We start from the raw sequence: 22,312 nt of genomic DNA on the forward strand, positions 1-22,312 counted from the left end.
CATTTTGATGGTAAAGAGTAGCCCATTCAGGGGACAAAAAGAGTAGTTCCCTAAAGAGACCCTGGGTGTTCAATGCCAGGAGCAGAGTGAGCTTGTGTGTGGGATGTGTGCTAAGGATGTGTATAGCATGGTGAGTCACATTTTTTAAAAATCACAAAAAATGTACAGGTCTAGGGCTGAAAGTCCTTATAGCTGCCTCACAAGAATTGAGGTCCTTTCCTGTTGTTTGCAATCTCAGATTGGTTCGTCTTCCCAGGGGCACGTGGCAGACCACACTTTGGTGATGGGGACTGCTTTGCTGATGTCAGGGTCAAGGGGTGCATGGACCATGGGCAGAGTGCTGGGCTTAGCCAAATGGTTCTGGGTAGGTCTTGCCTCTTGTAGCCTCAGTTTTCTCTTTTGTCTAGTGAAGTTATTATGAAAACTCATCTCTAGCCTTGGCTTACGGAGACAATGTTCTTGATAGGACTTTGGAAATTTGAGATTTTGATAGAAGTGTAAGGGAGCAATTTTTGAGATTGGTTCTATGTACCAAGGGGGAGAGGGCAAACAAAGGCACATTGGGGTGCTGGTTAAGAGCTTGCTTGCACACTCACAGTGTTTTCTTCTCTGGTCTGGGGCGTGGTGTCTGTTCACACAGTTGAAAACTAAAGGTGGTTGTGGGAAGCCCAGGACTTCCTAAGGACACAAGGCAGAACCAACCACCTAGCCACAAAACAGACTCAACCAGAGCCTAGCTAGCTCTCCAGCCTCTGGGCTCTCCCTGCATGGACGGCCACTCTACCTACCTTTAAGACCTATCTGGGCTTGGAAAAGGAAGCTCCTGAACAGCCTCAGCCCTGACGGTGAACTCAGCATCAAGCCACAGCTTCAATAAGTCAGCCTGGAGAAAGTAGGCCCAGAGATGCACATTAGGATCCTGCCTGGCTTACAAATTCCTCCACAGTGAAGTGACAGGGGTCAAGCTAGTACTGCAGCCTGAGTCATGTCACCTCCCTTGTAGGTTCCCTTAAGGTCATGAGTCTCCTGTGCATGGATTCATATCCATGATCCAGTTTAAGTAAGTTGGCCCTTGGCTTAGGCTTTGGTCCCCAAGCTTCTGTTTTGATATCTGTCTGCTGTCCCTTGTCCTTCCTCCCAACAATCCCACCCTCAAATGGAGTTTTCCTGCATTTCCAAATAGCACCTTCCCCCCTGTGGTAGACAGCTTCAAGGTAGTCCCCACTTATCCTCACCTTGCAGTCACACCCTTGAGCAGTTTGCTCTCACATTCACTCAGGGGTGACCTGTGTGACCACAGTAGCATGCAGCTGACATGATGATGTACAACCTCTGAGGTGAGGTCATAGGGGATGTCGTAGCTTGTCTTGTGCCCTTGGACCCATCTCTCTGGGGAAGTCAGCCACCTTGCCATCAGCCCCAGCAGCCTTGTAGGAGGTTCCCTGGGGAGGAGGTTCCCTGTAGGAGGTTCCTCCTCCCTGGGGAGGAACCAAAGCTGTCCACCAAGGGTCAGGAGCCACTTTGGAAGCAGATCTCGGCATCCAGGCAAGCCTTCATAAGACTGTATCTGGCCGACGTCTGATTGTGACCTCCTGTGAGACCTTGGGCCATAACTGCCAACAAAGCTGCTCCTGAATTCCCAATTCACAGAAATCATGAGAGAATAATTATTTTAAGTTACTAAATTTAGGGGCTACTTGTTAAATAGATAACAGAACCGGAGAATAGATAACCAATACACCCGCTTCTCTAGTTTCCTTAAGGCAGTGCTCCACCTACCCGTTGAACACCCCATTTTACTCAGGGAGGATGATCCCCAAACCCTATCACCTCCCACTCGATCATGTGCTAGTGATCACTGTGCTAGTACTTGCTAATTCTATTCCATTCCTATTACTCTGTCTTGCTGTGAGTACAAAAGCCAGGCTTTTCTGTGAGTTCTGAAATAACACTGTAACTAGGCAAATCCAAACTAGTACTAAGAGGATACTTAGAAGGGTAAAGTTCCCAGGACACAGACAACCATATAGACTCGGCTTGCTCTAATTGTTAATCCCTTTGCAAATACATTCTGTAGGTAAGAAGGCAAATGCCTTTTCCAAAAGGGCCTGTGTCCATCTTACAGATGAGGAAACTGGGACTTATGCAGAGCCTTTCTAGGTTTGGTGTATATGAGGGCTCAGCACACTGGTTGACCAGCCTGCCATCGGGTCTCTGTCTTGCCCATGAGTCACGCTTTCTGCTTCCAGGGATGCAGTCTGGTATTGAGCCACTTATGGCCTTTTTGCCTCAATACACTTGACCCAGTTCACTTTGGGGAAACTGAAGTGAAACTGCATGATGTCATCTGGCCACTGCCCAACTGCAGACTACCCTGTCCCTCCAGGTTGCACAGTCGCAAAGGGATTGTCACCTGATGCAGCTGGACCCTCTGGGAAAGGAAGAGAAGCCAGGGGTAAAGGCAAGCAAGGCAGAGGCATTGAAACCAGTGCCAAGCACCAGTGCATGCAGCCTTGATACAGGCCCTGCCATTAGCTGCCAAATTGGAATAAATAAATACGATAAATCATCTCCCCAGCCATCTTGTGAAAGGGCTTCAGAAATGCAGTGTCATCATCAGTTCCCTTACTGGTGTTCTCGCAGATACATTTTAAAATGTCAACCTGAAATGGAAGCTCCAAGCCCCAAACGTTACAGAAAAATGGATTTTGTAGCAAGACATTTTATCATTTGGGCTCCTTCTCTCTCCCTCCTGCAAAAATGTTCTCTTGAGCTGACTGAAATCTGTAGTTAAATAACAGCAAGGCAAGAGGTAAACTGAAGCAGAGAATGGTCTAGATACAGCCTGCTATTGCAAAAAGATGGCAAGTCACAGAAAGGAAGTAAGATGACCATTCAAGATGGACATGGGCAAGCCTAGGAGAACTGTGTGTGGCAGTGGCTGTCCTGGGGTGGAAGTCGGGGTAAGTGGTGGAAAAACCATGAGTACTCACCAACCTGCCCCACCTCTAGGCTCTTCTCCAGAACTGGTTTTCCTTTCTCCCGCTGAATTTGAATGAGAAACGTGAAGTGTCAAGTATATCCACGAAACCTCAAGAAGAATATATGACACATCATTTTTGAGTTCAGAGTTAGAAGCTGCCCTGAAGACAAGGCCATTCCACTTTGCAGGAAAAAAGCTTTGGGGACACCTTCTCTGGTGGGGGCCAGCATTTGTTGAGGTCCTGAAGCATCGTCCAGGGGTAAAACATACCTTGGCCACAACATAAATTCATTGGTGTTTTTAAAAAAAACGTATCTTGTCTACAAGAGAGGGCATTTGTGGTCTCTAACCACCTGAGAGCATGATAAACAATGTTAATAGTGGCAGCTAATACTTAGATAGCACTAACGGTACAAGCAATGTTCTAAGTAAAGTACAATTATTATCTCATTTAGTTTTCACAACAAATTGATGATGGAAGAATGACTGATAGCCTCATTTACAAGCAAGGAAACTGAGGCTCCAAGAGTTTCAGTAACTGACCTAGATTCACCTGGCTAGTAAGCAGCAGAGTGGATGTTCAGCCCAGCTCCTCCTTTCCAGTGCCTATGTTCTCTCCATTACTCAGGATTTCCAGCAGCACAGGCTCACCAGAAATGTGGAGCTACATTCCAGGAAACCTCTGAGAGGCCACACAAGCCACTCCTCTTTGGAAAACAGTGAACTTGTCATTTTCCCTGCAAAAGGAAGGGAGCAAAGTCAGGTGGCCACCAAACCATTGAGGACCCAATGGCCTTGCCCTTTTGCTTGTGCCTTGTTTTTTTGCTTTTGTTTTTGTTTTTTTTTCAGCACAGATTTTCCTTTCCTCCTTTTTTTTTTTTGTCTCTGGCACCATGATAGGAAACTAGCCTGCTTTCCGGACCCATTATGGTTAAGCGACCCAGAAACCTAGGACGCTAACATGAAAATTGCTGGCTGGTGAGGAATCATGGGAAGACCTCGAGCTTGAGAAACCAGTGGGCTTAGGTATGGCTCCCGACTCTGCTGCTTAGGAGTTACATGTTCTTGGTGAAGTACAGAAATGTACCCTGGCTTAAACTCCTCATCTGTAAAATGGGGATTAACAAAAGCCTACTGTGTAGGGTTTTTTTGCTATCAGGGACAAAATGAAACCATGCCTGTGGTTCTGGCTTGATGATAAGTGCTTGATGAATAGGAGCAACTGTTAGGTGTGAAATGAGGAAGATTCTACTTCTGTAGGGGAAGTGTTCTTTTTTTTCTTTCCATTTCATTTTTAGAAATGTGGATTTTGGTTGTTCACCACAATTTAGTTTCCCTCTGCCTATTTTATGCAGAGGCATGGGGAGGTCACACTGATGGATTTAAGAGGGCTTTGCCTGCATTGATAACAGAGTGGAATCATTTTGCAACAGACAGAATGTGGAGTGCTATTTTTTCCCAGCCCTATGCTAGAGTACATTTTTTTTCTAACAATCTACCAGGCCCATAAGCAGAGCAATTGACCGCTGTAGTCAGTTGCCTGGGAGCTCTGGTGAGGAGAGGAGAGCTCTAGTTATGTTCTCCCCACCCCCAGGTCCTGCAGACTTCACATCTCTCTACACAGCTGGGGTGGGAAATTTTGACATTAGACTCCAAAGAGGCTTCTGTGCTTTTCATAGCCCACATCCTGCTTCTCTGTAATTGGGTCTCCGGAAATGATTTCTGCAGACAGAGGGATTCTCTAAAATGTGCAGAATGAATGAGTGAATGATGAATGAATTATCCAATCTGGGATGAAAAGTGGACTCAGGAGAGATAGATGCAAAAACTTTATAAGTTCACACAGCTGAATTGGCCATTGATCCCTGGACTGAATTAGAGCTGCCATCCAACTTCACCTGCATATTCTGTGCAAAGCTACTCAAAAGGGAGAGTGATGAACAGCATGGGGCAGGGATCAAGTCTAGGTAGGTAGCTTTCCAGGTTACCTGGAGGAGCCAGGGTCCAACCAGGAGAAGATAATTGACTCTAAATATTTAAAACAGAAGAAATTTAATTTGAGAACTTGGTCACCCAGGTTTAAACGGGGAGAGACAGAGGAAGGAGTCTGAGAGGGATGTGGTTTTGTTCAACACTTAACACCAACAACTGCCTGTATAGTCCCATCTGGGCCACGTAGAAAGGCCTGGGAAGCAAGGAGCTTGCCCTTTATTATGGTAGCAACTGTGGCAATGCCAGGCTTGTTTTCCCTTGGACTGCGGTGACCTAAGCTGAATAGAGGCTTCCTTGTGGATGTGGTAGGGTTGCAATGATCACAAACCAGGCTCAGAAGTGTAGCGGCATCATCAACCATGCAGAAGCCCAGACCCAGAATCCACCCATAGCACCCTCACAAGTCCCAGTGTCCTCCAGCATGCAGTAATGACTAGTTATTCTACAAGCCAGATATACATGGATTGCCCAAATCAACCAACTTGTAGGCTTTGCCAGCCCTGAATCCTGACAAAAATGGGTGAGCTGAAAAGCCCATTCAAACTTCACAACTGCCATCTTGCAAGCCAAATCATTAAGCAGAAATAAGTGGAGCTATTTTGATTAAATTGGTCAGAAAAAGTAGAAGCCAAACTCTCATTTGCAAGGAAGCTTTGATAATCCAGTGAACTGTGTATTCAGAATGTTCTTGTTTTTTCAGTATTCTCATTCAGCATCAGGGCTGCCTTTATGGTCAGGCACAGAAGCATTGCTTGACAAGCAGGCTTATCTCAGAGAAAACTCCAGGGAAGAAAGCGACCCAGAACCCATTCTGTCCTCTCTTCCAGGCTACAGTTTGGGCAGGATTTGTGTGTGCACAGAGCAACCTGCCTCTCATTCCAGCCTCATCTCTGCGTGGTAACCACTCCTAATGAGCACACTAATAAAGCCTCAGGTGTTATCTAGATTCAAAGGGGAAAGCAATTTAAATGCAAATAAATATGAACATCTTTGTATCTTACAGACTAATGAATGTCGTGGGAAGAAAACATATGACAATTATGAGCAGAAACAGTCCCAGAGAGCAAAAAATGATTTGAGAAGGTCATAAAAGACTTTTCCCCGACTTCTGCCAGGGCATCAACCAAGACAGCTTGTGTAGCTATTACTTAATGTATCCTTCAAGCTCTGATGAATGAGTCAAAGAGCCCTTGGTCATCTGTCCCAAAGCTTAACAGCTAGAACAGTCTTCCTGGTATCTACCTGCATTCTCCTTTTCAATATCTGGGATAGATTTTCTTGCTGTATTTACCGTGCATGTGACATCATAGTGGATCATGGCTGTTGTTGATTTCTGAACACTTAGTCACATATCTGCCTTTTTAGGCAGTTATGTGAACCATCTGATATACAAAAAGGATGGGCTTGGGGGCAGTAATATTAGAATTCATTCTTTTACTCATATTGTCATTTTAAAATCCACAATGCTCTTAAGTAAATGAGTAGCATTTGAGCTAGTAAGGCTTTTGAAGAGGGAAGCCTCAATACCTGTAACCAAGGTGTTCTCAATACCTTTAACGAGGATTTCTAAACTTTGATTTATCCTGAAGCTTCAGGAAAATGCTAGGAAGCTCCCTGTGTCTGTCTGCAGAAGCCAAAAGTGAGCTAGAGGCTAGGACTTACCATACTGTGAACATCTGGGGAGTAATTGAGGAAATCTGTCAAATGTCAGTATTCCCTGAGCTTTCCAATGTTGGGTACCAAGGCTTATTGCCACATTTTCCTTTGGCAGAACAAAGTTTGGGATGGTAAACTGTAGACCTAGCCCCAATATCAGAGAGCTTCCTTTTCATTTTCTGTGATATGAAAATTAGAGCAACATCAGTCTCATTCAGAGATATCCATAGGCCAGGACTCTCATAAAAGAATACAATTGTGAATCTGAGCTCTGGAGTCTTTCCCTTTCTTTTCTTTCTTTCTTCTTTCTTCTTTCTTTCTTTCTTCTCTTCTTTCTTTCTTTCTTCTTCTCTTTCTTTCTTTCTCTCTCTCTCTTTCTCTTTCTTTCTTTCTTTCTCTCTCTCTCTCTCTCTCTCTTTCTTTCTTTCTTCTTTCTTTCTTTCTTTCTGCCTTTCTTTCTTTCTGCCTTTCTTTCTTTCTGCCTTTCTTCTTCCTTTTTTTTCACAAGTCTCACTCTGTCTCCCAGACTGGAGTGCAGTAGTGCAACCTTGGCTCACTGCAACCTCCATCTCCTGAATTCAGGCAATTCTCTTGCCTCAGCCTTCCTAGTAGCTGTGACTACAGGCATGCGCTACCATGCCCACTTACGCCTATACTTCCAGCACTTTGGGAGGTCGAGGCAGGCAGATAGCGAGATGAGGAGATTGAGACCATCCTGGCTAACATGATGTAACCCCGGTCCTGGTGTCTTTTCTCTGAAGTTCTGCAAAGTTGGAGCAGTAGGTAGATGTGAACTGTTTTACTGAGCTAGTCTCTGGGTTATCTCAAGTGTTTGAGGATAGTCATCAGAGTAGACCCTTAAAGATGCATCTCCCACCTCTGACCATGTTGCTCCTTTCATCAAGGGATTTCCCCTCCCTTTGAATCAATTTCCCCTCCCTTTGAATCTGTGCTGGCCTTGTGACTTGTTTGGCTGATAAAATGGGATGCAAGCAATTCAACTTTTATCCTCTTGGAACCCATCCTTGGTGCTCATAGGAAGTCAGTCTAGACTACTGGAGGAAGGAAAGCCATGTGAGGGGAATTAAAACATCTAAGTTAATGGCCAGCATCAACTATAGTCGCATGAATGAGGCCATCTTGGATGTTCCAGCCCCAACCAAGCTGCCAGCTAAGTACAGCCACATGAGTGCCCCAGCTAGCACCATGCAGAGCAGCACTATGCAGCTGAGCCAAGAAACCCACAGAATCAATAGGAAATAATACATTATTATCATGTGAGGCCATGGAGTTTGGCGGTGGTTAATTATGCAGCCACAAACAGTCATGTAGTCCGGATGCTTAGTGATGCAAAACATGCAGGATTTGCCTTATGTGCAAGTGACCGGGAAGGGCCCATCCAACTCAACTGACAAACTATCAGGAGACAAGAATTTCCTCAGAGACTCTTAACCAGATTGTCACTGTGCTTAATAGGCAGCATCAGGGACTCATTCTGTTGGGCACACCATTATCTTTTCCCTTTTGTCTTCTTTTAAAATGCAAATGTAACCCACGTGGATGTAACGAAAAGAAAAAAATTCAAAGAGTCGAAATTTCTAAAGAGAGCATTTTTCCTAGAGTGGCAGTAATCTAAACATAGGCCACAGTTTTGGATATTAAGGATGATACTTGTCCTGATGTAAGGAGAAAGGAAGAAATATTTAAAAGGAAAACTTGGAAAACAATAAAGAGAATGGGACTGGGAGAGTTTTCCCCAAGTCTGTTATCTTTCCAACCCAAACCAGTGTGATAAAGAGCATCTCCCAGCATTCTGAGAGTGGCAGTTACAGGAATCCTGAGGCCCCAGTGCCCAGCTATGTTAACATGTGCAGGGTGAAGCCAGGTCTGTCATCTGAGAGCCTGGGTGGGTTGTAAGGAAAGGAAGATGATATCAGGGATTGACATGATCCAGTCATTGATTTTTAGCCAACAGCCAGGGTGTTATCTTTTGAAGACGGGAATATAAACCAATCTGGCCATGTCTGAATAGTTCTAAAACATATATATATATATATTTTTTTTTTTTTTTTTTTTTTTTTTTTTTTTTGAGATGGAGCCTTACTCTGTCACTCAGGCTGGAGTGCAATGGTGCTATCTTGGCTCGCTGAAACCTTTGCCTCCTGGGTCCAAGCGATTCTCCTTCCTCAGCCTCCCAAGTAACTGGGATTACAGGCACCTGCCACCACACTGGGCTAATTTTTCTATTTTTAGTAGAGATGGGGTTTCACCATGTTGGCCAGGCTGGCCTCGAACTCCTGACCTCATGATCTGCCCGCCTTGGTCTCCCAAAGTGCTGGGATTACAGACATGAGCCACCGCATCTGGCCTAAAATGAATTTTTAAAGAATTGTGGCCAAGATAAGAGACGTAAAGACCCATAAAAAAATGACAAACAAAAGAAGGAACAACGGTCGTGCCAAAAAGGGCCGCGGCCATGTGCAGCCTATTCGCTGCACTAACTGTGCCCGATGCATGCCCAAGGACAAGGCCATTAAGAAATTCGCCATTCAGGCCGGGCGCGGTGGCTCAAGCCTGTAATCCCAGCACTTTGGGAGGCCGAGACGGGCGGATCATGGGGTCAGGAGATCAAGACCATCCTGGCTGACACGGTGAAACCCCGTCTCTACTAAAAAAAAATACAAAAAACTAGCTGGGCGTGGTGGCGGGCGCCTGTAGTCCCAGCTACTCGGGAGGCTGAGGCGGGAGAATGGCGTGAGCCCAAGAGGCGGAGTTGCAGTGAGCCGAGATTGCGCCACTGCACTCCAGCCTGGGCGACGGAGTCAGACGCCGTCTCTAAAAAAAAAAAAAAAAGAAAAGAAATTCGTCATTAGAAACCTAGTGGAGGCCACAGCGGTCGGGGACATTTCTGAAGCGAGCGTCTTTGATGCCTATGTGCTTCCCAAGCTGTATATGAAGCTACATTACTGTGTGAGTTGTGCAATTCACAGCAAAGTAGTCAGGAATCGATCTCGTGAAGCCCGCAAGGACCGAACACCCCCTCCCCGCTTTAGACCTGCGGGTGCTGCCCCACGTCCCCCACCAAAGCCCATGTAAGGAGCTGAGTCCTTAAAGACTGAGACAGACTATTCTCTGGAGAAAAATAAAATGGAAATTGTACTTAAAAAAAAAATAGATTGCTATAAAAACATCATTTCCCAAAGGATAGCCTGTGAAACACTAGTCCTAGAAGTTTCTTCCTCTTAAAAACAGCCTACGGTCCAGCACATTTGGGGAAACCTCCCCAGTGCACACTGTCACCCCCTTGCAGAATGATAGCACACATCAGCATACAAGGGCTCTGAGCTGGTCTAGAGCAAGGGAGCCTCTTCAGTTTTGTTAAACACATGATTTCACAGACATTTTGTTGATTATGAGAGTTACTCCCCACTTACCTGCCATCGACTGTCAAGCAGAAAGGAAAAATTGCTTTTGTATGGAAGGAAATGTCATTTTAAAAGCCCTATTCCTGAAAAGAATTAGTCTTTCATAATTATTCTCAGGTCTATCTCTCTGCAAAACATCCAATAGTGAGCAGCCCATCTATCCACATGCATAGGTCATTTAGGCAGGACTAGAAGATTAATAAAGAAGACAGTGTAAATTCAGCATCCTGGTCTACATGGAATCCCCCCATCGTCTCTATTAGAGACTCGTATCTAGCTAAAAAAATGTCACACTGGGATTATTTCCTCTGTTCTGCTCAGTAGTCCTGAAGATAGGGAAACATTCTTCCCGGCATAATAAGCCATCAAAATACATTTATAACAAATCCCAGGTACACCAGAGTTATCTGTGTTGCCGACAATGGGCTTTCTTCACGCCTGTCTCTCTCATTATGTTCCCAACAAAGGAGGTTAGCTATTACTCTTGCCCTGGCAAAAGACAGTACTTCGGCCCTTGGAGCTCTGACAATTGTACTCAACCCATTTAATTACTTCCAGTACAGGCACACGCTTTATTAACAGAGCCAGGATCAGCAGGGGCTTCCTTGGGTCACAGAAAAGAGAGTTAATTGAGACTTATTTATAAGGATCTATGCACACACCAAGGGGACAGCAGCAGTGGCTATATTTTCTTCCTTGTGTATGAGGTCTAGGAACCAAAACCCAGTCTACACAAGAGCCTCCAGAAGAGTTAACAAGGTAAAAAGCAAACAAACAACAACACCACAGAAATGAGAGTGAAATGAGCTGCTGCTCATTGTTTACAGGTTGAGAAAATTAAAAATTCCTCCAGACCTAGATGCACAACCAACTTGTGCCTTCCAATCCCACAACTGCCCTCTCCAGCTCCTGCCTTGTACCCCAACCCAGCCCTCAGCACTACTCTCAAAAAACAACAAATAAACAAACAAAAGCCCAACTTTCCTCATGTTAAAATGTTAACTGGCCAAGCACGGTGGCTCATGCTTGCCTGTAATCCTAGCATTTTGGGAGGTGGAGGCTGGAGGATTGCTTAAGCCGAGAAGTTTGAGATCAGCCTGGGCAATATAGTGGGACATCATCTCTACAAAAATTTTTTTTTTAATAGCCAGGCATGGTGATGCATGCCTGCGGTCCCAGCTAACCTATGGTCCCAGCTACTCAGAAGGTGGAAGCAGGAGGATCTCTTGAGCCTGGGAGGGTGAGGCTGCAGTGAGCAATAATTGTGCTACTGTGTTCCAGCATGGGTGACAGAGTGAGACCCTCTCTCAAAAATAAAAAAATGTTAACTGTTGTAGTGAAAATTGTCCTCATATCTGTGTTTTGCAGAAGAGTGTCTTCTGTATTCTGTATTCTGTAAGTCAGTATTTAAGGCATTGTCTTCAAAGTCCCTGAAAATACCCTGTGTATCTCCTATGTTGTGGAGGGGCTGTCCCTGTGTTGTGGAGTGGCTGTCACCACAGACTCATATAAACTATAAGGTGAATCATTTGGGGTCCATTCATCTTTGAGCTTTTGAGCTCTGTCCAGGACACTCGGATGGTAGCTGAGCCAATATGACCAGAGGAAAGGTGGGGAGGAGGGTAAGGGGGTTGAATCTGGACATGGTTTCCTTGCTATTCAAGCAAAGGTAGTTTAAAAATAGAAGGATGAGCTCAGGAAGGTCACAGTCACTTAATTCAAATTTATTTTTTAAGTTAAAATACCTTTCTTATACATTCTTATATCGCTTTTTTCATTCTAAGTTGCAATGAGAAAAGATCCAATAGTTCAGTGGTCTGGATAGACATACAAAAAAGTTCAGAGCTTGTCCAAATTGTATCTGACAGCCTAATTAGGACAGCACGTGACTGGGTTGGGGTTTGTCTCATGAAGAACAGGGCATCAGACACTCATGGCTACAAATACTATTTTTCTTCTGTGATAGCCATTCACCCACTTTGTGTCAGGTCAGGGAATTAGAGCAAAAGGAATTCTGGCAATTTCAGAAAGCCTTTCTCCCAATTAGTAAAGCAAATTATGCTGGGTACCAGGACATTACTCCCCCAGCCTAGGGGAATGCAGGGGCAGAGACTGAGGCCTGGATGTGAGTCCTCACTCCTCTGCCGCCCCACCATGCAGGGGCCCCTCCCCCTACCTTTATGGACTCGTGGAGGCTCTAGCTGCCATGCCTCAGCAGACCTTGCTGTGGGCCCCTCAGGGATCCTGTAGCTGGGGGAAGATCATGTGTGGAGGGAGGAAGAGTCTAAGAAGAAATGGGTGTGATGCAAATTTATTCATTCAAAAAATATAGGAATCTCCACCATGTGCAAGGCACTGTATCAGCTATCATAAGAGATACAGAATGATTACAAGGTTGCTGCCCACAAGGATCTTACAATCTATTGGAAGTAGCTTAATACCAATAGGAGGTAGTGGTATTAAGTCATATACATAATAAGTAAGCACACCTGCATAATGTGGCAGAAAGAATGAACTTGTTCTGTGTCAGCCCAGGTTTGGGTCCTAGGCTAGCTTTGATGAGCCGTGTCTCTGTGGGAGAGTTTCCCAAACTTTCTCAACCTTGGTTTCCCCTAAGTAGAAATTAAGAGAAAAAAACCTCATTTTTTCCAGATTTTGTTGCGTATTAAATGATATGGAAAGCACCTGGTTCCTGCACTAACCCAATCAGGTAGTTTCCTGATGTTGATATTGGGCCATATGAACTATGCAATGTCTCTCTGAAATCATTTATGGTCCTTGAAAGGGAAAAAAGAAAAAACCCATTCTATCTTCATGGCTCAAGGATCTCTTAAATGAGGTATGGAAGTAAAAAAAAAAAGTAATACAAATTACTTATTTAACATTTATTAAACATTTAATATATGCAAAATTCTGTGTTAAACACCTTTCAGATATGATCTCATTTAATCTTTACACCATATAAGGAAGGCACTTTAAAAAATTCTCAATTTACAGATGAGGTACCTGAAGACCAGAGGGGTTAACTAACTCTCATTAAGCCCACACTGGATCCAAACAAACACCCTTTTGACCCAGGAGCCTGTGCTATCTATTTGCTGCCTACTTATTTCTCTGAAGTCTCGACCACAGAAGGATCTAGCTGGACAGCAATAGGTCTCAGAAAGCTGTCCCCACCAGCAGTAGGGCTGGCCTCACTCAGACAGCCCCGGGAATGTCAACATCCCTGAAAGTCCCAGGACTTGGATTGGCAAACGGATGCTCTGGTGACCTGGGATTGTTGCTACAGTGAAAAGCTATGACTAGCTACAAGGCACGCGTAAGACATTGCCCTGCCTCCTGTTCACTCTACACCGTGAGATGTGCTTTTCAGGCTGGGTGAGGGGCCTCATGCCTGTAATCCCATCGCTTTGGAAGGCTGAGAAGGGTGGATTGCTTGAGCCCGGGAGTTTGAGACCAACCTGGGCAACATGACGAAACCCCATTCTATAATAAAGACAAAAAATTATTTAACAAGCAAGATGCTTTTCAGAAACCATGGCTGTATAGAAAGATCATCCTGAATGCTTGCAAGAGACCCAGTCATTGAGTGGCAGCCTTAATTTTCTTCTTCATAAACTCAGTTTTTCATTTGAATTTGTTTCTTTCTGTGGGCAGACCATGTTGCTGGTCCCGTTGTTTTGGTTGATGAGTTCAATTATTTCCTGAATCGACTCTGGTCCATTGTTTTCAGCCTGCTTCATGGTCATGGAACTTTGATCGTAACACTAGTAAACGCATTCCTTTTGCCCTGGCGAGGCAGGCTTACATATGAGATGATAGCATAGCCTCACATCCTAGTGCAGGGGAGAACTTCAAACACTGTACAGCCATCTTCACAAGCACAGGGAAACACCTGTAAGTCTTTTTTTTTTTTTTTCTATTCTGAAACATTCTTCTAACTCAGGAGCCAGCAAACTATGGTCTTCAAATCAAATCCAGCCTGAACTCTGTTTTTGTAAATAAAGTTTTATTGGAACACAACCATGCTCACTTTTTAAAAATGTCTTACTTCTGGCTGCCTTCATGCTACAATGGCAGAGATGAATAATCATAACAGGGAACAAATGGTCCAAGAAGCCTAGAATATTTACTATCTGACTCTTTATAGAAAAAGATCACCAACTCGTGCTCTATTTTATTTTATTTTCTATTTCCATTGCTTGAACTGTTGTGATTTCCAGATTTGAGATTTCTTATGTGATCATCTAATATTTCATAATTCTTCAGTGACACCCATTGTCTCCAGTACAAATCCCAACTGAATTCAGCATACAAGGCCTTCCATAACTTGGCTTCTATCTAGATTTCTATTCTCTTCTCCTGTTCGTTTTCCATCAACCATACACATACCCTTGTCATAGAACCACAATGAGTTTGTCCTTCACGTGTAAATAGCCCAGGCTCTTGTATCTTCTGGTATGTTTTAGGTTATGTTCTCTGCCTGGAGTCTACATTCTTTATGCTAGGTAATAAGCCACTCTTTCTCTAAGATCTGACCTGTCATCTAGCTTTCATAATTTGTCACTTTTCTTCTTCACTGTGTTTTAATAATTTGTTTTCACATCTGCCTATCCTATAAAACTGTGTATTTCCTGAAGGCGGGGCACTCTGTCAACTGATATTTATATTCAGTGTGTCCGACACATATTTTGGTACACGGTAAATACTCAGTAGATGTTTGACAAATGAATGGGCCAATAGAGAAATGCATGCCATGCATATATTGGTACTTCCATTAGTAAAGCATATGCTCTCCTTGGGATGACCCTCCCTATCTCCCACTCCCATTAACATTATCTGACAAGACTCCTTTTTAGGTGGGACAAACATGGGCTTAGCAATGAACATGAAATTGATGAACACGCTCTGTCTGCAAGTCTGCTGCTCACTAGCCCAGGCATCACCAACTGAGGGATGTAACTTCTGCCCACTGGCCTGATCCATGAAGGTGGCAGAAGAATTTATTTTTCCTGAAAGACTGTGAGCATTAGTCCCTATATCAGAAGAAGGTATAAAAATAAGGGAGACTATATTGAAATGTCTAAGGGAAAAGCCATGCCTAGGGCTGCCTAGACTTCAGAGGCAGGTAAGAGTGTACCTGTGTACACTTGGTAAGGTCAAGGCGGCTCTGCTGACAGGAAGGTTACCTCTGAGCCACGTGACTCAAACTGCACAGAGCAGAGCCAGCCTTTGGAGAAGGTCAATGTGGTGAGGAAGAAGGGAGACGAGGACTTGGAGGTTTCTTTGGGCTCAGTCATTGGCTCAGTGTTCAGCAGCAATTTTAGCGCAAACCTCAAGTCATAGACCAAGCAGAAAGAGCCTGGATTTCCTAGGACTAAATCATGGGTAAGGAGGAAGACAAGACAAGAAAAATGCATGGGGAAAGAGGGAGAAACAAGAAGAGATCAAAGCAGTCAGGGTGAAGAAATGAAAATAAAAACAAGGGGGTGAGATCACATGAGCAGAGGTGGTAGACTATGACCACTTGTCATTCATAAGGTCTCAGACATTTCCTGGGCAGCTTCTCTCCACTTCAAGCCCGTTAGCAGTTCCTCTATTGATCAAGCTGGCATTTTCTGCCTTGCCACCTCTGCACTCTCTCCCTCTTCTGTCTTTCCTTTCCTCTCTTCCTCTGTAGTTCTCTATCCCTCCTCCTGCCTGCCTCAGCCTCTATTCTCCTTTTTTCCTCTTTCTCACTACTCTTGTTGCCCTATTTCCAGTGCCTCCTTTCCAGTGTTAACTTGATCCAGAAAGGATCTTGCCTCTTGGGGAGGGAGCACAAAAGTAGTGAGAAGAGGCTGCTTTCTATTGGAATTGTCATGGAATCATGCCTGAAAGTATCAGGCTGGAGCACTGGCTCTATCTTGCCCCTGAGAAAAGTGACCAAACTTTCCTTTACACACACACACATACACACACACACCCCCCCCAATAACATGCCCACCAATTCAAACACTCTCCTACACAGGAGACTGTGATCCCCTGGCACAAGGGAACAATGCAATTGTTCAGAATATTTAACCTGATTCCTTTGTGGGGAGTTCCAAACTATCATAACAAAATTCTGATGTCATGCTGGTAGCAGGGAAATAACCCATCTGCTCTGGACTAACCATGTTACATCAAGTTTTTATTACATGCAATTATATTGGTGGAGAGAGAAGGGGATGACTTGAACTGAGGCTCTGTCAGTAATCACAGGCTAGGCTAAAGGGACTTTTGCTGGGAAAGTAAATGGATGCCCTTACACGGATGATACAAATACATGCTCAACAAAATGAATCAGTTGCCAAGTTCTGTTGGTTCATCCTGAGTGATGTCTGGAATTCTCTATCCCTTTGTTTCCTTTCCATTTCACCGCTAGTGTCCCAGTTCAGCTCATGTTGCCTTAAACTCAGACTATTAGTGTAGTCTTGCAAATACTTTCCACCCCTCCTGGAGCTTCCCTTTTCAACCCAAATTGCCTGCTAAGAGTAAATTGATTGTTGTAAAGAAAAATCTCATCATAAAAGCTTTCCACTCACCTATAGAAAACAGCTCATTCTCTTGCCACATTCATGGCTCCTGGCGTTCTGCCCTCAGCCCACCTTTTCAACCACATCTCCCACTACCCTTGTACATAGATCCTAGATTCTGGCCATAGTTGAATATTCTCTAAACATGTCTCATGTTAATTATCATTGAAACTTTAAAAAAAAATTCAACTGCAATATCTGATACCCCTGTTTTCCTAATCTTCCAGACCCACTCATCTATGGTCTAGACTCTGAAGCCTCTTTATGATTAATGGTTCAGAAATGATGTCTCCCTTCTCTGAATCTTTAGAGCATTCAGATAGGCTTTATCCCTGTAAGGCAGTCCAATGAAGACACAATGGTCTATACTAATAGCTCATTGAAGGCAGAGTTAGTTTCTATTTAATTCATCTTCTATCTCCCACAGTATCTTACACGGAGTAAAAACTGAATAAATAAATGATTTTTGTCTATTGAACAAGTTTAAATACAATGGGGCTTATAAGTTGAACTGGATGACAAGGAAATAAAACACAAGTACAGAAAAATGTATAAATTATATATACAACCAATCCGACAGTCCATTGTGAGATTAAACCAGCACCAAGAAGTTGTTAGAAGCTTATGAATGGAAGCAAAAGGGTAGAGAGACAGTGTAGGCAAAGTCTTTGACACCAGAGGAAGATTTTGACTATGTGGGAACTTTTCTGTGCTAAGTGCTGTGCTGGTTGCCTTACCACACATCTCTCATTCAATCCTCAGAACCACCCTGTGTTACATGTGAGGAACCTGCCTAGGGCCACACAGCTGGAAAGGCAGAGTCAGGACCCAAACGCAGGCTCCCAGATCCCAAGCCCACATTCTCTGCACAGTACTATCCTTCCCCTAGCGTATTGTCCCTGGTGTAAGATGTCTGTCATATCAAAACTACGCTCATTGTTATAGAAGTTAAAGTAGAAAGAAATTCATTTTTAGAATAAAGTTATACAAACTATACTTTTGTTCTTTGTACTTCCTGGAAAAGAAATCATGTTTTATTAAGTCACCTTTTGCTTTATCAAAATATTATTAAGATACTTCAGACCCCCATCTCTCTCCCGTGCTCCCTTCCCTGCCACTGACTGTATGACCCCTAACTGTCTTCCTAAAAGCCTTGTCAACTGCACTCTGTTCACCTGATTGTCATGCCTTTATTCTTATATGTATGGCTTTTTGCTTATGTTTTAATAGAATAGTCATACCTACATACATATATAAAGTTATATATATGTGTACACACATATGCATACACATACACATGAAAGAACTTGAAAAAATTCATGGAAAATAGAATTAAAAGATAAATATAAAATACATAATCTTTGTTTCTCAACATAAACTCTATCAAATTCAAAACAAAATTGTAAGTGATGATACCAGCCATTTAGTCCACCCCTAGAGAACTGAGGGGCCTGGGAATTTAACCATGTCAATGTAGTAATTTTTACATTATTAACTAGAGAAAAATGGGTGCCCTTTAAAGATTTTTTAAGATTAGGAAACAAAAGAAGTCAGAAGGAGCCAAATCAGAACTGTAAGTTGGATGCCTAATGATTTTCCATTGAAACTTTCACAAAATTGCCCTTGTTTGATGAGCGAAACAAGCAGGGGTATTGTTGTGGTGAAGAAAGACTCTCTAGTAAACTTTCCTGGGCATTTTTCTGCTGAAACTTTGGCTGGCTTCTCAAAACACTCCCATAATAAGCAGATGTTGTCATTCTTTGTCCTACCAGAAAGTCAACCAGCAAAATGCCCCAAGCATCCTCCAAAACTTTTGCTATAAGTTTGGCTCTTGGCTGGTCAGCTTTTGACTAGACCACTTCCACCTCTTGGTAGCCATTGCTTTGACTGTGCTTTCTCATCTGGATTGTACTGATAAAGCCATGTTCTATCTCCAGTTACAATTCTTCAAAGAAATGATTCAGGATATTGATCCCACTTGTTTAAAATTTGCATCCAAAGCTCTGCTCTTGTCTGCAGCTGATCTTGGTACAACAACTTTGGCACCCATCAAGTAAAATGTTTGCTCAGCTTTAATTTTTCAGTCAAAATTCTGTGAGCTGAACCAATTGAGATATGTATGGTGTAGTCTACTTGTGCTATTAATAATTGGTCCATTTCAATTAGGGCACAAACAAGATTAATGTTTTTCTCACAAATTGATGTGGATGGTCTGCTGCTATGGGCTTTATCTTCAACATTGTCTCATCCCTTATTAAAACAAGTATTTATTTGTAAACTACTTATGTCTCTGTAAGCTTTTTGTAAAGCATCAGTGATTTTACTATTTTTCTACCCAAGTTTTTTTTGAGACAGAGTCTCGCTCTGTTGTCCAGGCTGGAGTGCAGTGGTGCAATCTCGGCTCACTGTAAGCTCCGCCTCCCGGGTTCACGCCATTCTCCTGCCTCAGCCTCCTGAGTAGCTAGGACTACAGGTGCCCACCACCACACCTGGCTACTTTTTTGTATTTTTAGTAGAGAAAGGGTTTCACTGTGTTAGCCAGAATGGTCTTTATCTGCTGACCTCATGATCTTCCCACCTCAGCCTCCCAAAGTGCTGGGATTACAGGTGTGAGTCACTGTGCCCGGCTTTCCACCCAAGCTTTAACATCAATTTGATGGGTTTTTTTTTCTTGCTTATATTTTAGCAGAATTCATGCTGCTCTGTTAGGGGCTCTTTTCAAACTGAAGTTTTATTCTTCTTAGTGCCTCAAACTGGATTCTATTCAGACATGTTAAAACAAGTTAGTACAGGTTCACTTTGGCACAAAAAAATCTTAAAATCCATACATAGTTTCCTCATAACACACATTTCCCATGAACATTTTGAAGACCCCTTGTGCATATAGAGATACGTATATATTTAAAAAGCAGGAAACCAATATCACAATTTACCATTGTTGTGCACCAGCTATGGGTAGGCATGAACTAAAGAAATGTAGGTACCCTGAGAACAAGGGACTCATCTTCCTGTATACACAGTGTGTTTGCTTTGTTGTTGCCAAAATCCATCACTGTGTCTGGCATAGCAGACCTTAACTAAATGGCTGTTTACTAATGATTGAAGAGATGGAGGATGGAGTGGGGGAAGGAGAAAAGGCCATGTAGTTTTTGATGTGTGCTTTTCAGGAGCCAATGCATTTATCTTTTAATGTGATGTTACTCTGCCACCATTAAGGAAACTCTAGCTTCTGCTACTTCCACACCAGTCCAAATCTTTGGGTAGGACTCGCAGAGACCAAACTAATGGATTGAAACCAAGAAAATTCATGTATGTGGCACTTTGTTCATGAATTCTCCCAACCATTGGTTAGATCAAATGTCATTTCATCAGTCACCAGTTTTAACATTTTTTTTCAAACCCAAGCCAGTTTCCAAATCTAAAAACCTGACTGTGTTCCACCAAAATAAGAGGTTACTTGAAAAACACCTAAGTATAAATTTTGTTTAAATGTAGTTATCTAAACAGAATAAAGCAAAACAAAATTAAAAGTGGCTTGGTTGAATTTGATTTTTCAAAAGAGCATGAGATGTACATATAAAGAGAGCCTTGGTCAACAGTATTTGCTGAGGACCATCTGCTTGCAGAAGCTTGCAGTGGTTGTTTGGGAAAGACGTTACCCAAAGAGAAGATATATTTCTGCAAAACACAGCTATACAATAAGGCAAAAATGCACACTTTAGATGATATCTTACGTTTTTATTGTATAATATTCTGTACAGAGGCCATAAGAGAAAGAGTGAAAAGAACTAGGGTAGAAACAAGAGAAAAAACAGACTTGAGGAACTGAGGTTTATGTAATCCATCCCAGACCTTTAAATTATATTTAGAGCATTTCGTGGAGTTCAGACACATCATAAGAGTGGGGAAAACATGATATTGGTCACAAAGCTATTAAGAGACTGGCATTCCAACCATGCCTCTGCCTCTTAATGGCTTTATGACCTTAGGCCAGACATCTAAACTCTTCAAAGTTCAATTTTCTCATCTGTAGAGAATTGCCTTGGAATTGGTCATCTTGGTGTTTCCTTCAGTACTGATATTCCAAGATGGTGGTCAATCTTGTTTTAAAATATTTTCTGTGACCTCCCCAGGTAGTCAGTTTCACAATTTAATAACATACTTGTATACATGTATTTAATTGGAATCTCCCCTCCTGCACTTTAAACTAATTTCTTTAGTTTGGTCCTTGGCAGAGTTATAGAAGAAGAGACATTTACTTGATGATGAAACACCATGTGCTTAAAACAAATAATTAACTCTTTTTCTTTCATAAAAGTAATATACACTTACTGTGTAAAAACTTAGAAATATAGACAAGTATAGAAAATAAAATAATAACCACTTGTAATTCCACCCAAAGAGCTAATAACTATTTATGTATGCATTTCTTTCTGCTTTTTAACATAGGATTATGTGCCAAATATATTTTGTACATAATTTTTAAAAACTTATATTCTCATGAGGATTTTTCTTGTCATTAAAAATGATTTAAACACTGATTTTTTAAAAACGATGATTTAATATCCTATTGTATTCAAAGAGATAAAGTTCATTGTTAGACTTCTTTGTTTGTTTGGAATTCTAGTTGATTTTAAACTATCATTTATTTTTACCAAACTAATACTAGTACATATTTTAAAAGTTAAAAGATAGCTACAAAACTCTTAAGACAGGAGATGCTTCCCCTTCCTTCTTTTCTTCAGGGCCCAACTTCTAATGACAGATATTTTTTAACTCTTTGTTCATCTCTTTGCTTCCATATTTCAAAATTATGTGCTTATATACTTACTCTCATTTTTATCAGTTTTGTCACCAAGGTTAGTGACTTCATATGATGGGGGATGAGGATTTAGCATGCCTATCCCAACAACTACCATATCCCCTCTTCCCCTCTTACAATTCTCTCACCAGAATACAATTATAATTTTTGGTTAAATCAACATTGACACCATGATTATAAATATATTCTTTACTGCTGAGACAAGTAGTATGCTATGATTAAATTTAAGTTTTTGCATATGCAACATTTTACTTTACTAAAGACATCTTTCTTGGAGCCCTTTTATTATCCTGTTCTAGTTTCACTGGTTGCTTTCTGGACCAGGTTACATCTATTGTCCAGATACTTATGATTGCAATAATCTTGGATAATCTCCTCACCTCTCTTGTGTTCTGTGTCCCCTATTTTTCCAGTTGTCATGTCCTGCTTTCTTTTGGTTCACTCTTTCATTAAATGAAGCACATTCTTCAAAAGCTTCATGAAGAAAGGAGAATGAGAAGTAGACTTTTGAGGCTTGGCACATCTTAAAAATGTCTTCATTTTTCCATCACCATCACAGTTGATGTATAGTTTGGCTGGGTATAGTATTTTAGGTTGAAATCTTTTAGAACTTTGAAGACATTGCTGCACTGTCTTTTAACTTCTAGTATTGCTTTAAGTAGTTCAATGCCATTTTAATTCCAGGTCTCACATGTGTCATCCTTTTCTTTTTCTCTCTCTGAAAGCTTTTAGAATCTTCCCTTTATTGGTGGTGTTAATTTGCAGTTTCATCATGATCTGCCTTCAAGCATTTTATTTATTTATTTGTTTATTCATTCAAGCTAGGTACTTGGAAATTTTTATTATAAAAACTCACATTCAGTTATGGACTTTTTTA

The 22,312-nt window shown here is 42.2% G+C and overlaps 1 protein-coding gene across 1 annotated transcript; it reads left to right on the forward strand.

The window, feature by feature from the left end:
• The first annotated feature begins 9,053 nt into the window (after positions 1-9,053).
• LOC117075410 (40S ribosomal protein S26-like) lies at positions 9,054-9,803 on the forward strand. Its single transcript, XM_033197742.1, has 2 exons — positions 9,054-9,171; positions 9,493-9,803. Exons 1-2 carry the CDS (start codon positions 9,059-9,061, stop codon positions 9,725-9,727), a joined length of 348 nt encoding a protein of 115 aa, XP_033053633.1. The 5' UTR covers positions 9,054-9,058; the 3' UTR covers positions 9,728-9,803.
• The last annotated feature ends 12,509 nt before the right edge of the window (positions 9,804-22,312 follow it).

The sequence above is a fragment of the Trachypithecus francoisi genome, unplaced genomic scaffold (assembly GCF_009764315.1).
Source record: "Trachypithecus francoisi isolate TF-2019V2 unplaced genomic scaffold, Tfra_2.0 Lachesis_group5, whole genome shotgun sequence".
Lineage (NCBI taxonomy): Eukaryota > Metazoa > Chordata > Mammalia > Primates > Cercopithecidae > Trachypithecus > Trachypithecus francoisi.

What these genes read in the sequence shown, in the direction of transcription:
- LOC117075410 (XM_033197742.1), top strand. Translation starts at nt 9,059, where the DNA reads ATGACAAACAAAAGAAGGAACAACGGTCGTGCCAAAAAGGGCCGCGGC. An exon ending in AAGGACAAGGCCATTAAGAA is followed by an intron (nt 9,172 to 9,492) that starts ATTCGCCATTCA and finishes AAAAGAAAAGAA; the next exon opens with ATTCGTCATTAGAAACCTAG.